Source organism: Brachyhypopomus gauderio, chromosome 3, assembly GCF_052324685.1.
Source record: "Brachyhypopomus gauderio isolate BG-103 chromosome 3, BGAUD_0.2, whole genome shotgun sequence".
Classification (NCBI taxonomy): domain Eukaryota; kingdom Metazoa; phylum Chordata; class Actinopteri; order Gymnotiformes; family Hypopomidae; genus Brachyhypopomus; species Brachyhypopomus gauderio.
In genome coordinates, this window is record NC_135213.1 from 8091747 (window position 1) to 8105921 (window position 14175).

The 14175-nt window shown below is 43.7% G+C and overlaps 3 protein-coding genes across 5 annotated transcripts in view; 1 reads left to right on the forward strand and 2 right to left on the reverse strand.

Moving 5' to 3' along the window:
• atrnl1b (attractin-like 1b) overlaps positions 1-2259 on the reverse strand; it is an 83568-nt gene extending 81309 nt beyond the window's left edge. For both annotated transcript variants that reach the window (XM_076999256.1, XM_076999255.1), the window contains exon 1: positions 963-2259. In XM_076999256.1, the coding sequence (XP_076855371.1) occupies positions 963-1213 (251 nt within the window). In that variant the 5' untranslated portion in view covers positions 1214-2259. The remainder of the gene's footprint in view (positions 1-962) is intronic.
• Positions 2260-3862: 1603 nt separating this feature from the next.
• Positions 3863-6844, reverse strand: trub1 (TruB pseudouridine (psi) synthase family member 1). Its single transcript, XM_076999257.1, has 8 exons — positions 6681-6844; positions 6442-6540; positions 6306-6361; positions 5939-6020; positions 5765-5837; positions 5526-5665; positions 5121-5177; positions 3863-5033 (listed from the first exon to the last, which is right to left on the reverse strand). The coding sequence occupies exons 1-8, from the start codon at positions 6805-6807 to the stop codon at positions 4759-4761; spliced, it is 909 nt and encodes a 302-aa protein (XP_076855372.1). The 5' UTR covers positions 6808-6844; the 3' UTR covers positions 3863-4758.
• A 634-nt stretch (positions 6845-7478) lies between these two features.
• The window catches only part of ablim1b (actin binding LIM protein 1b), a 58918-nt gene continuing 52221 nt past the window's right edge, over positions 7479-14175 (forward strand). The window contains exon 1 of one of the 2 annotated variants that reach the window (XM_076999266.1): positions 7479-7675. In XM_076999266.1, coding sequence (XP_076855381.1) covers positions 7663-7675 — 13 coding nt within the window. In that variant the 5' untranslated portion in view covers positions 7479-7662. The remainder of the gene's footprint in view (positions 7676-14175) is intronic. The other variant, XM_076999261.1, reaches the window with a different exon arrangement.

The window sequence follows — 14175 nt, forward strand, 5'->3', positions numbered from 1 at the left end:
CTACACTAAATCAACCAAACAAGAACACTAACAAATAAATGACAGCACATTTAGGCACCATCACATTTACAATATTTAAACCATTGTGGATCTACCTTCACACATGTTCTGTATATCCTTATGGATGAGTTGACAATATGAGAACTTGAAGCTTACACTGGTCAGTCCAAGAGAATTGTGGTAAGAGTAATCCTCCAACCAACACACACAGAAAAATGTCTTATTTGACCCCCAGGTGAAAAACAGTTCAGGAGATTTCAGGAAATATTTCCCATAGTGTCCAATCAGTTTACTGTTGAATTCAACGGCAAGAGATTTTTTATGGAATAATCACCAAGTGATTACTGCCTATCCATCACATATCAGTCAGCCAAGTGATTAAACATAAATAGTACAAGATTATGCCAAGAACAAGAAACCCTAGAATATTTATTTTCCTACTTTCCAAGCACATTTTGAATGGAAATAATGAACTATTAGCCAGATAATTCCATTTTTAGGACAGGTAGGTTACTCATTTGAAAAGGAGTTCAGGCCCTTAGGCTGATATTACACATGTTCTTTTGCTCCGTCTGTTTATGTGTGGGTAATTAAAATTCTGGCAATTAGTTTGAGAATAGGCAGTCAAATGATGCCTGTACCAGTAGGATGAGAGAAAAATGGAAATAAATAAATAAACAACAACGTTTTGGCCAAGCAAAGTGTAATCACACATTAGTATAACTGCTAATCTTTTGACCAGGTAATTAGCCATTTTGTGACTTGGTTGTTGCTGAAAACTGTGACCAACAGCCACTTCCACCCAAGCGTATACCCACTAAAAACAGTACTCAGCCTCTCACAGCAGGAGCACTTATTCCCACAGCCATGCAGACAAGCAGACTGGAGCTTTAATGCTCTTGAAACCAAAAACGGATACAGAAAGGGAAGCAAAAATGTGGAAGTGAATCTCTCATACTCACTTGAACCTTCCCTGGCAGTGCTGACACTGGTCCCCGACCCAGCCTCGATCACACACACACGACCCGTTGATGCATCTCCCCGACAGACAGGTCTTCTCGCAGGTTTTAGGAGGAGATGCATCCGTGATGAGCACCAGGCAGAACATGGCACACACCAACACGTATCTATTCATCCCCTGCAGCCCAAAGCTGGAGAAAAGGTTCTGACTGGGAGGAAGGAGCTCAGTCCTTAACGTTTTCCTAGCATCCATTTTGCGGATTATAACGCGGGCCTTCCGATGATCTCTGCTGGTACCCAGATCGTTTGGGTTAGTGGGGGGTCCATTCAGAACCGGGTCTGTCCTGTGAATGACATCTCTAGCCACGTTAGCGCAGAAATCAGAAATTTAAAAGCTCAGGTCCTGGTAAAAAAAAAATCCAAACGGTGGCAATAAAGTCCATCCTACGTACAGCTGGGTTACCTGATCAAATCCTCTCAGCTGGCCACATAACTGGCGGCGTCTCTGTTGGGTTAGCCGTGCTGGCTAGTCGGCGTAATACTTAAACTAACGGTTTTAAAAGCACCACCACCCACGTTAAATACACAGAACACGCACCACGTTCACGGCATATTTAAAAGTGTTCATTCGTCGTTTGTAAAGGCGCTCTCCGCAGCCGTTTTAACGCGTAAACAACGGGCTAGCTGGCGTTAGCCGGGCTGGCTAACGTTAGCGTGAGCGCGAGGGGGGGACGCGCGCTGGACGAGTTTAAACGGTCAAACGCCACATTCGTTATTGGACGTTATTCACTACCGGCGACTAAAGTGTTTAAATGTGTCCGTTAAAGACGAACGACCGTCCCGTTGTGCGTAGCGCCGAGCCCTGCGCTCCTGCGGCGGTCGATAACGCGGGTGTTGTTGCTGGTGTCCGTGGCGTGAGGCGCTGAGGAGAGTCGCTCCGTTCACACATCTTAGTCCTTCGGCTGCTCGGTGTCCTCCGAGAGGATCGATAAAAACGGCCGAGTCGCCTCAGTCACTTCGTGTCAACTTCGGTGAAACCCGCTCGGTGCGCCGCACAGTTGGTCACACGACCAACCCCGAACCGAACTTGGGCTGAACTAGCTAGACAGCGGCTAGAAGGGCTAGCTGGCTAACGCGTTAGCTGCGCGCGCTAGCGGGTTAACGCGTTATCTGACCTGATAGCTGCGCGCTAGCGGGCTAACGCGTTAGCTGACCTGATAGCTGCGTGCGCTAACGCGTTAGCTGACCTGATAGCTGCGTGCGCCTCGGCTTGAAGCGTCTCAACGCGGACACAAAGCTGCGCATGCGTGTCAGTTCCCATGTATTTAAAGCGATACGAAGCATAGACTGTAAACACGTTTTGTTCTATTTTTCAATGAGGAAATGCATAAATTCTTCATTTATATTTTAACTTCAATAATCTGCTTTATAAACTGGTAATCAAAACATTTGTAAATTGAGTGCAAATATATATAGGCTTAAAAGTACACGCAATTTGAAAAATTCAACATTTAAACGTATTCATTTCATATTGATACCATTTTGATAACATGAAAAGGATTAGAAAGAGAGAATTATTGCTTTGTTTAAAGTGCAGACAAAAACAGCATTCAGAGATTGTATTCAGGTGGACCCTGAATAGACAGACAGCCCTTCTAAAAGATGGATATGGATCTCTAGAGAGTACTTTCTTTTGAAAAATGGTTAGAAAATGTTGATAATTTTCTTTATTTAAAAGTTTGTATTTACTAGCTTGTTGAGTAGTTTTTAAATAAGTAATCAAAATAATTTGATTACTAAATGTTTTTAATTTTTTATTCATTAGCTTTTAATAGATAGTTTACTAGTTTTATTTAGTAGTTTTTAGTTTACTTTACTAAATTGTAAGTAAGCACAGCAACCACAGTAGCAGCCCAGCACATCTCCGAAGCACTATTAGAGTTCGTTCAAACTTTTTATATATCCATAACACAATTTGGCCCTGATGGAAAACCATGGATTTTGCCAGCAAATAAATGATGTCATAATAAATAAGCAAGTATGCTAAAACAAGTATTCTATTTTCCATTATGTATAGCTGGTGACTCCAGTTCCACAACTGCCCCCATGTAACCCCCCTGCATAGTAAAAATGGTCTCGTATGCCTCTTCCCCCAGAACATGGGGGAAGGTTAGATAACCAACAGGTAAGGGAGCTGTATGAGCATAATGCTTTAAACAGCATGTTTTAATGATGAGTGATTCAGACTGACAACTATGCAGGGGAATCAGCACTGGGGCTTCACCGCATGTCTTCGCTTGACAGACAAAGCAGCTCAGTGACGCCAGTCCAAGTGACCGGAAGAAACATCACAAACACCCTCACAGTGCACTAAGGTGATTTGCATCATACTTGTTTTATATCTGGATGTCCTGCGAGACCGAGGTAGCCCTGTAGTGCCACCAGGTGGCAAATATTTGTATTTATTTATCTGATCTTGCATTACCTTTTTCAACGGAATAGAAATCTTAACATCAATTGTAGAACTATAATCAATTTTATGATTATAGAAAGCAAGAGTATTTGGCCAATCGTTCAGAGATTCATTCAGGCATGTATGACCCTGTCACCAACAGAGCTGATAGGATTTCCATCATAATGCCCACAGGGAGTTGATCACTCTTAATTCAATCATTTCATTGTAGGCCGGGACAGTGTTTGGAAATGAACAGGAATGATTAATTAGCTACACCCAAAACATAGAATGTACATGATTAACCAATAAGTAAATAGAGCAAAACCCTTCCCTTAAACCCCAGACTAACAAAGATGCAATTTAGGACCTTATTGTAAATTTGGTGGTTATTATAACGATTTTATGTATTCCTGTTACGCTACACAGAAACTAACACTGCATGAGGGATAGATGGATGGATACTTTATTGATCCCGAAGGAAATTAAAGTCTCCATTACAATGCAGTTCCATCAATGCCTGACTGGGGGGATTTACACAAGATTCAAACTGATCTTCCATTATTGAAAATAACATGCAAATGATTACTATCACACTAAAGCAAAATAATTCTACACATGAATTGTAAACCCTCTCCCACACTTATATTGTCTCTATAATTTTCTTACATTTATGTACATATGGAAATGTTGTTTCATACACAAATATTCATTTAACTTGCCTCTTACATGAACGCAAAACAGTCCTTTCAGTAGGTATTTTTCCCATTTTATTCCATGCAAGTATTCTGTATTAACAAGTTTTATCGCAAAGCAAAAATAATGTGACACAAAAGATTTTAATAACAATTGTGTTCAACTGAAATATCACCACCACACTATATGGCAGGTTTTACATTGCATTTACATTAATAAAGAAAATAAAGACCATGCAAGTGCCTCAGTCTTAAATATACATTACTATGACAATGCAAAGTCCTGTGTATACATCGTATCACGATGGAATGATGCCTAGTGGCATTTTGCCATGAAAATCAAAGAGCGCTTTAAACTTACTCCAAAACTTTTGCAGTTCATGGAAAATAATCACTTTGGAATGGCATATACTAAGAATATTTGTTAAGGATAGGATCCGGTTTACCTCATTCAGTGCATAGTTCATCAAAACTACATTGTTATATTTCACCACTTCTGTTCAACTCTTTGTCAAGATCTAAATAAAGGATGTAATAAAGAAGTGACGTCTCAGCTCACCAGAATAAGAGGTTCTGAATTAGATGGTGTAGCTAATTCCTTCCAGCTTCTTCAAGAAGGGAGAGTGGAGTTGCGAGGGTTGGTGAGAGCCTCTAGTCACCGCTGGAACACCGATCTCCAGCAGTATCCCCGACTCTGTGGGGACCGGGAGCCCCAGCAGCACGTTCAGGGGAAGGCAGGGGGCAGGCGGCCTGCGTCTCGCCTCTCTTCCAGTTCTTCTGCACAACTGTGGGCTCCGGACAGGGCTGCAAGGACTGGGAGATGTCCTGGATGGTCCAGCGCTCGTCCAGGAGAACATGCTCTTTCAGACTGAACTGACCCTGTTTGGTGCGCGTCAGTTCGCACACATGAGCGCATGAAGACAAAGCTGCAAGAGTCAGATAAAACTACACTCAATCTAAGACACTGGTGGACATGGTTCATATGATATAAGGGCAGCGTTGCAGATTTCTACCTTTCCCCAGATCATCAACCAGGCTTCTGACATAAAACCCTCCACCACACTCGATATCTGAAAAACACAAGCCGTCAAAACACCTTTAACGCTGCAATATTGGTAATCACAAATACTGCATCACTGACAACATTTAGATTTCACTTTATTTATTTGTGAGCATTTTAAACAATAAATGAATTATAGTGACTTTACTGATATACAGAGTAGTGTATGTATTTCATATTTTGTTTATGGATGCAGCTTAAACTGTGGTTACTGATCCAGCGTAAACATGACTAACATACCACGTCAGTTTTATTTACGGTTTTGGCTTTTGAAAATTAATTTTGAAACACATTAAGAATGACTACCTTCCTTTTGTTCAATCAAATAACATGAAATAGCATTTCAGCCTCTACTAACCCAGAGTGAAAAACGGAGGACTGAAGTCCTGTAACGAGAGGCCGTAAACTGTAACGGGCCGTGCGGGTTTTGCCTCCACCACATGCCCTTGCTTTAACAGGACAGACAGACGCTTGCCATCTTTCTTCAGGGCCGAGTACCTACAGAATCAAACACTAAATATCTACATGACTTTTTAATTACAGTATGGCGTGAGGTGTCATATACACATTATATTTCAATGATGCTGACAGACTCACAAAGGGGGGACCTGCATAATTTCACCAATGAACTCCTTCATCTTCTCTTCAAAAGCCTCTCTGGTGATGTGGTCTTAGACAGCAAAAATATAGTTTTGGGGTAAAAACAGAGCACAGATGTCATGGATTATGATAGCATGCTTAGATCTATCTTGTATGTAGGCCATGATTTACCATAGGGCTTCTCCTGAACAATACTTCCTGATGAGTCGAGTGTGTCAGTCGCTTTGCCCATCTCCCCAACAACTGTATATTTCTGTTCATGTTTTTGACCAGAAAAATCAAAATACAAGTGTCACTGAAACTGTATGACAACACAAAACATAGTGTGGTGACCAAATACACAAAAATGGTACGTTAACCCTAATGTGTACTTTTAACACCAAACTGTACCTTTAACACTGCAATGTATACCTTTAACCCCAGAGTGTACTTTTAACCTTAATGTAGGGCTTTAATCCCAAACAGTACCTTCAGCACTAAAGTGTGTACTTTTGACACACCCTTGACCCTGAGGTGTACTTTAAACCCAAAAGTGTACCTTTGATCCAGCAAGCATTGTAGTAAGCATCTTTGTTCCTTGGCCAATTCCGACCACTGCAAGACAGATTCTGTTAAAATCATACACCTTAATCATCATTATCCCTGCAATGACCAATTTAACTGTAATACGTCACCTAGCACGCCTGAAGCAGTGCTGTCTAAGGTACCGCCATGGCCAAGTTTTAAAGCTTGTTTCTTCCTCTTTAGATGGTTAGAATTACACACACCAGCCTCTGCATGTATCAGAGAAAACAAGTAATCAGAAGGATGTTTTGCATGTCCTCAACTGTCTCGCCAACTACACAATACACGTAAGTAACCTTAGATGAAGTTAACAAAAATAAGCAATGACAAATGAACGAATTCAGACTACCTTTTAAAAGCTTCTGTTTAAGTATATTTAATACATCGGCAGATGTTGGTCCCTTTTTCTTATATATGGCAAAAATGCCGTTTAGAGACTGCAACTTTGATAACGTAACGTTGTTTACAGCAGCCATGCCGCTCACGGTCACGCTTTCTGTCTGTCAGGCGCAGGACGATGACGTCAGTGAACAGCTGATAGTGGGAAATGTAGTTCTTTTAGGTGCGGGTTAGGGTTGGGGTATATCGACGTTTCTAAATCCACATCTACAGTTATAGTTTTATACTGAGATGGACTATACATAAAGAATAAATATATATATATATATATATATATATATATATATATATATATATATATATATATATATATATATATATATATATATATATATATATATAAGCATGATCTGCCAGACATCTCTGTGTATCCACCGCGTGTGTGTGTGTGTGTGTGTGTGTGTGTGTGTGTGTGTGTCACTACACAGTAATAATTATGCAGTAAGCACAAATGCCACATGGGGGCATTATTTACTCACTTTTTCGGTACCGTGGCGAAAATGCCGGTATGACGGGAAAATCGTGCACAGCTGTAAAAGTTTATCAAAACCTACGTTGCTGCTTAACGTTGTACATTTCCCCAGCTTTATACGGATTACTTAGAATTACAAAGACATATGTGAATAATATAGCTGGTCCGGGGTGACAATCGTCCTACATAAATTTTCTACTAAACACGATGATACGCGAACACTTACGCGTGCTGCGTGAACGAGTGTGTTCCACCGCAGGCCACGCCCACGTGCAGCCCGCTCGCGCTCGGTCCCTCGCGCCTGTGTGTCTGCGCACGAGGGAGCACAGCTGTCCTCCTGAAGGACTGAGGCAGGTTATTGTCCGTGTGTCTGACGAGAGGACGCCACGTTCAGCGGGCTGCTGAAGTAAACGTGTTCAAAACGCTGGTTTTCCCAGGTGGAAGGTCCATTCTCCACGTCATGTCAACGAGAGGTAGGGGTTCCGTTAGTTTACAGCCTGGCTCAATATTCACAGTCTCAAAGTTCATGCCAAATGCCGCATGCCTTTCGCTCCAGTGTTATCTGCGACGTGTCGTTTTCTGTTAAAACCCCTTTCAGATACATTTAGTCGACTTGAAACTTGGACGTTCACGTATTATCACGAGATAATACACGTCCAGGGAAGCGATATAACAACAGTCTGGTCCATGTAGGATGATACTCTCCAAATAGCTCTTCTCCTGCCTTTACTTGTGTCTAAAAACATTACATTCTTACCTCCTGACAGGTGTCTGGTGTTAGGGATGGATACAAAGCCATGAGTGTTTACATGGGGGACACAGAGATGTCTGGCAGATCATGGCTCATTAAATAATAAAATGAAACTTTAAACTCTTTAAACAATCATTAAACCTGTCCCTGCACTGTAGTTGTTATGCCCATAATAGCAACTGTGTTTCTGTTTGATTTTTGGCATTTGCAACTCAAGTTACTAGGCTTCATTTTTTTTAAGTACCGCAGTGGAAAATAAACCTGAGGAAAGCTTGCATTACAAGAAAGGACCTCCCTGGAATTCATCAATGTCCAGAAAGAATGTGTTCCTGTGCATACTAAGTTTGTTTCTTCAAATCTGAAAGTGCCGTTAAGTACTGAAGTGGAGAACAGTGGAAAGGCATGGCCAGTCAAGGAATGCGTCTAAATATAGTATGACCAGAAGTCCTTTGGTTACAAATTCTTTTCTGTCATTTTATTAACCAGTGGTTTTCTTTCATGTGGAGACCTTTCTTATTTGTACATACACTATTTTCACTATATTGATTCTGAGCGGTTCCTATTGAAAGGCTTTATTTTGAAACAAAAACATACTATTTAAATAGAAAAACTCTTAAGTGAGTGAATTTTGAACCTTTGATGACTGTTTTTTTGTTTTGGTATGCATGTCTCAGAGACTCCACCTTAGATAAAGACCTTAGCTCTGGCTTGAAGTATCTGGTTTCGACGGAGATTGTTTAACTTGGACCAAACTCCACTCAAATCCCATTCATATCCTGAAGTACACAAGTTCCTTACCAGGATTGTATTACAGTGACTGACCAGGGCCAGGGGGTCATATATTGGTCTTTTGTTCTGTGATCTCTGCACCCTGAATTAGGGTCTTTCACATAGGTGTCTAGTCATTAGCTCACAGTCATGAAGGTCACAGTTGTAAGTCCACAACAGATCTGTGCGCCTATCCATAGTGTAGAATTGTGACTGAAATTGACAGTCAGATATTGATCAGAGCGAACAAATACAAAATAATACAAAGGCTCTTTTTGGGACGCATGTCCACCAACCTCAACCTCAGAATACCTCTTAATCCCAAATCACTGGTTAGGAAAATATTTACATTGTGTCTTACTTTAAAGTTTATTCAGTAGTTCCATGTTTTCTTTCTCTTCTGACAGATCAGTGCCGTTCTTTGTTAATGTATTTCAGCTACAGATGCATAAATGCAAATGTGTAAATTCAATTGAATGACAGGATGAAGTGCGTGGCTGTAATTGCTATATAAGGTAACGCAGGACGTGTCACTGCAGCTGTCCTGTCTACACGCTCCACAACAAACGTGGTGAACTCTAATCACTTGCAGTCAATTATAGCCAAAACTGAGAATTAAAATGTAGATTTCAGTTAAATTGTGCTGTTTTTTTCTCAATATTGCATTTCATCTGAACTTAACCATTTTTTGCTAATTCAGTTATAACAAAACAGAAAGGAGTCATGCTTGTGTTATGCACTTATGCTGGATACGTACTATGTTTTTATTTACTGTGCTGTGTGCGTCTAACATCTTCGTATCCGTTAGCCATCGCTACAACGGGGTCGAGCCGGCACCGTTGGCAGGATCTGGGTCCGCTGCGTTCCTGTGACCTCTCAGTGGTGAGGCAGGACAAGTGGTGATGTAGGGGGGAGGGTGTGAATGGAGAAGCCAGCCAAAGGGTCAGGATGCTGGGGGGGGGGGGGGGTGTCAGGGGTTATCGTTCCTAACGCTATCTGCTCAGAGTGTGTGGTTGGATGGAGGGGGCGGTGAGCACCGCTGAATGAGTTTGCCTGTGGCCAAGGGAGGAAGTGTCTATGAGGTCATGTCGCACAAAAACAGCTAGTGCAATCAGAGCCTCACAATGGGTGGTGATGACTGTTGAACAAACGTGTGCTGGAGCCCTTCTGCGCTCGGCAGATGACAAAGAAGTGAAGACTGAGCTCAGCTGCGCCAACAATAAACGGAGGTGAAAATGCTTACTGACCACATTATTTCGTGTTTCCTTCAAGCGGCTCCCGTTTCTCCACCGCACCACCCCCCCCCCTCCACGTGACTCCCCTCAGTAAATCCCTGTGGGTGGAGCTACTGACATCTCTTGCAGCAGAGCGTGTGTCTTGGTGTTCTCTCACCCCACCTCAGTGCGCTGCCCTACTGCCTGTGTGCTCTCAGCGCCAGCCTGAGCCAGAGGACCAGGTGGCTGTTGGCTGTGTGGTCGGGCTCGCACGGCCTCTGAGGGCTGGAGATGACCCCAGACTGAACCTGGTCCCACTTGGGCCATACCTCACATTCTCATCCACTCTTATAAATATTAGCCTCGAAATGCCCATGAAAGCCAGCGAGAGGAAGTATGAGACGCATTCTCATTTTGGAGTGCATACTCAAACACAAGAGGGATTCCCTCACCAAGAGTAGCTACAGATACCCGCTACAATGGAGCAACCTTCAGCCACCTCTTCTACATGGATGATGTCGAGCTGTATGGCTAAAGAGAACTAAACATTGACTCTCTAATCAATCTCACAAGGAAGTCCCGTGATAAACAGCAGCAACATCTGATTGGATTTGGTCGTTCGGGCCAGATAAGTGTGGATTAGAGCTTAACTGAGGTTAACCGAAGTTACCTTAAAAGATGTTGAGCGTAGCTAACGTAAAGAAGCCACATGGAAAGCAGCTACAGACAAACACCTCCAGAGACTGAGGCGAGTCCTGAGACGTAAAACACCTCGAGAGAGTGAGGTGAGTCCTGAGAGGTCAAACACTTTCAGAGAGTGAGGCGAGTCCTGAGACGCCAAACACCTCCAGAGAGTGAGGCGAGTCCTGAGACGCCAAACACCTCCAGAGAGTGAGGCGAGTCCTGAGACGTCAAACACCTCCAGAGAGTGAGGCGAGTCCTGAGACGTCAAACACCTCCAGAGAGTGAGGCGAGTCCTGAGACGTCAAACACCTCAAGAGAGTGAGGCGAGTCCTGAGACGTCAAACACCTCCAGAGAGTGAGGCGAGTCCTGAGACGTCAAACACCTCCAGAGAGTGAGGCGAGTCCTGAGACGTCGGCTGTAGGAAATGTAGGAATTAGGGAGAATAAACTCCTGCACAGGCCATTGGCAAATAATGGGAGTGGCAGTGGAACCCAATGGCGAGGGCTGATGAAGGACGTCATGAAGGTACCAATCATGACAACACTGGGACCAGACGCTGTAGTCCCAAATGGTGGTAACCAGAGCACTAGGTGCTTTAACCCCCAAACTGGGAGAACAGTTCCTGCCGTAGAGGACCACCTGGGGCAGGACGAGTGGGGAAATGTACACACACACACACACACACACGAGCACACAGACACACGTGCAGGTGTATGAGCACCGGATGGATTCTAGCTGACCCCACACTCCTGCGTTCTCCACTTCTCCTGGGCTGCTGACTCTGCTCCTGCCAGCGTGACAGGCACACTGCCTGGGCTGCACTCCGTTTATCCTTCAGGACATTCACAAACTGCTCGGGCTCCACGTTCCCCAGTGGTCTGAGGTTTTTCATTTTGAAGCCCATTCACTTTCCACAGCTTACCACAGATACCAGACAGAAGTCCACTTGACATCCTGCAGGGAACTCGCTGCCCGTGCTTTTGGCAGAGAGACAACTTTTTGTCTCGATTGTTTCCTGTGACTTTGTTTAAACACGGAGACCCTTTTCATAACAAAGGAGTCATTATCTCACATAACCGTGACAAAAACATAATCACAGACTGTTGAGGACCGTTTAATCTTTTCCTTATGGACTCACCATCGCTGCTAGTATACCAGCCCGTGTGTGTGTGTGTTTATGAGAGAGAGAGAGAGAAGTAAGGAGAGGCAGTGGAGATGAGAACACCAGCTCTTTAGCTGTGGTCCACAATTTGCACAGTAATTTTGTTCACGCTTCTGTTGTCCGTGACGTCAGTCCGTGCCCTTTGTTTCTCCTTCCCCAGATCTAGAGAAGAGTTATTTTCTCCGCTCTGTTACTCTCCACAGGGCTCTGCAGTACCACACCCCTTAAAACCTTCTTTAAAACAGAAAAGCAGCTCGTAACTATGACTCAAGCTGAACCAATGCCGGGTCAGAGGTCACCCTTCTCCACAGTGGCATGGTGCACCATAACGATCAGTGAGGCACATGCAGAGCTTAGATTAGATTAGAGATTAGAGATTAGAAATGAAACACTGAGAAAGGCAGATAAGTAAATTATAATGCAAAGCAAAAATAAGAGGAATGTTTATAAAGATAGTGAATGTTTGAATAAAGACAGTTAATAATGCTAGTGAATATTTTAATAAAGGTGAATTTGTAGGTAAAGTTGTAGATGTTAAATAGGGTCACAGGTATAGCGAGCTTGCCATCTGTTCTTGGCCAGACCAACATCAAGGCTTCCACAGAGTCCCAGTAAACGTCTTGGAGATGTCTGGGAATAGTGTGCAGGCATGCACTAGTGTGCAAGTTGAAGATCGGTCCTGGTTGAAATGGCAGAACCTGTAGCTTTTAATTGCAGTGCATTGTGGGAACAGCTGTGACACCACCCTGGCAAAGCGAGTCTGTAAGAGTAGAACAGACGTACACGAGGTCACACCAGTAAGAGGCTTAATTGCTGCTCTCCAACCCACCTGTCACTGAAGAAAAGAGTGCAATCACATTAATTACATCTTAGCAACGTGCAATTAAAGCGATAACGTCTTTGCGACGTGCGGCTCGGCAACACGGACACTTCCCTAATGAGATCGGGCGGAACCGAGTCCTGGCAGGAGGGGAAGCTCAGCTGGTCGGGACACTGCCCTCTGCTGGCCGTCCCTGGCCATGCATTGGTCTGGGTTTGTTCCCAAACATTCCCCAAAGCAGCTGGAGCAGAGAAAGCCTTTGAGAACATTTCTGCAGCTCACAGGGCAGTCGTGGGTGGCGTCCTTCATCTGTCCCCGCTTACAGCACATGGACCACACTGAAGTGCCCTGCTGCGCTTTGTCTAATGTCAGAGGGACATGCACTGATTCATAATGACATGATACCGTTTCTAGGGCTATGAAGGCCTTGAAGGCCTTGAATGCTGTGTGCATGGACACAAAAAGTGCCGTAGATAAGCCCTACATTAAGTGGTCATGGTATAATGAAGAAACCGTATACATTTGCTCCGTTACGGGGAAAAGTTATGGACGATGGTGCTCGGACTGATGTGTCAGCATTAGGAACCTAGAGGAAGTCTCTTATTGGCTGGAGGGTAGTATGTGTCTTCACTAGAGGAAGTCTCTTATTGGCTGGAGGGTAGTATGTGTCTTCACTAGAGGAAGTCTCTTATTGGCTGGAGGGTAGTATGTCTTCACTAGAGGAACTCTCTTATTGGCTGGAGGGTAGTATGTGTCTTCACTAGAGGAACTCTCTTATTGGCTGGAGGGTAGTATGTCTTCACTAGAGGAAGTCTCTTATTGGCTGGAGGGTAGTATGTCTTCACTAGAGGAAGTCTCTTATTGGCTGGAGGGTAGTATGTGTCTTCACTAGAGGAACTCTCTTATTGGCTGGAGGGTAGTATGTGTCTTCACTAGAGGAAGTCTCTTATTGGCTGGAGGGTAGTATGTCTTCACTAGAGGAACTCTCTTATTGGCTGGAGGGTAGTATTTGTCTTCACTAGAGGAAGTCTCTTATTGGCTGGAGGGTAGTATGTGTCTTCACTAGAGGAACTCTCTTATTGGCTGGAGGGTAGTATGTGTCTTCACTAGAGGAACTCTCTTATTGGCTGGAGGGTAGTTTGTGTCTTCACTAGAGGAAGTCTCTTATTGGCTGGAGGGTAGTATGTGTCTTCACTAGAGGAAGTCTCTTATTGGCTGGAGGGTAGTATGTGTCTTCACTAGAGGAAGTCTCTTATTGGCTGGAGGGTAGTATGTGTCTTCACTAGAGGAAGTCTCTTATTGGCTGGAGGGTAGTATGTGTCTTCACTAGAGGAAGTCTCTTATTGGCTGGAGGGTAGTATTTGTCTTCACTAGAGGAAGTCTCTTATTGGCTGGAGGGTAGTATGTGTCTTCACTAGAGGAAGTCTCTTATTGGCTGGAGGGTAGTATGTGTCTTCACTAGAGGTACTCTCTTATTGGCTGGAGGGTATTGGCTGGAGGGTAGTATGTGTCTTCACTAGAAGAAGTCTCTTATTGGCTGGAGGGTAGTATGTGTCTTCACTAGAGGAAGTCT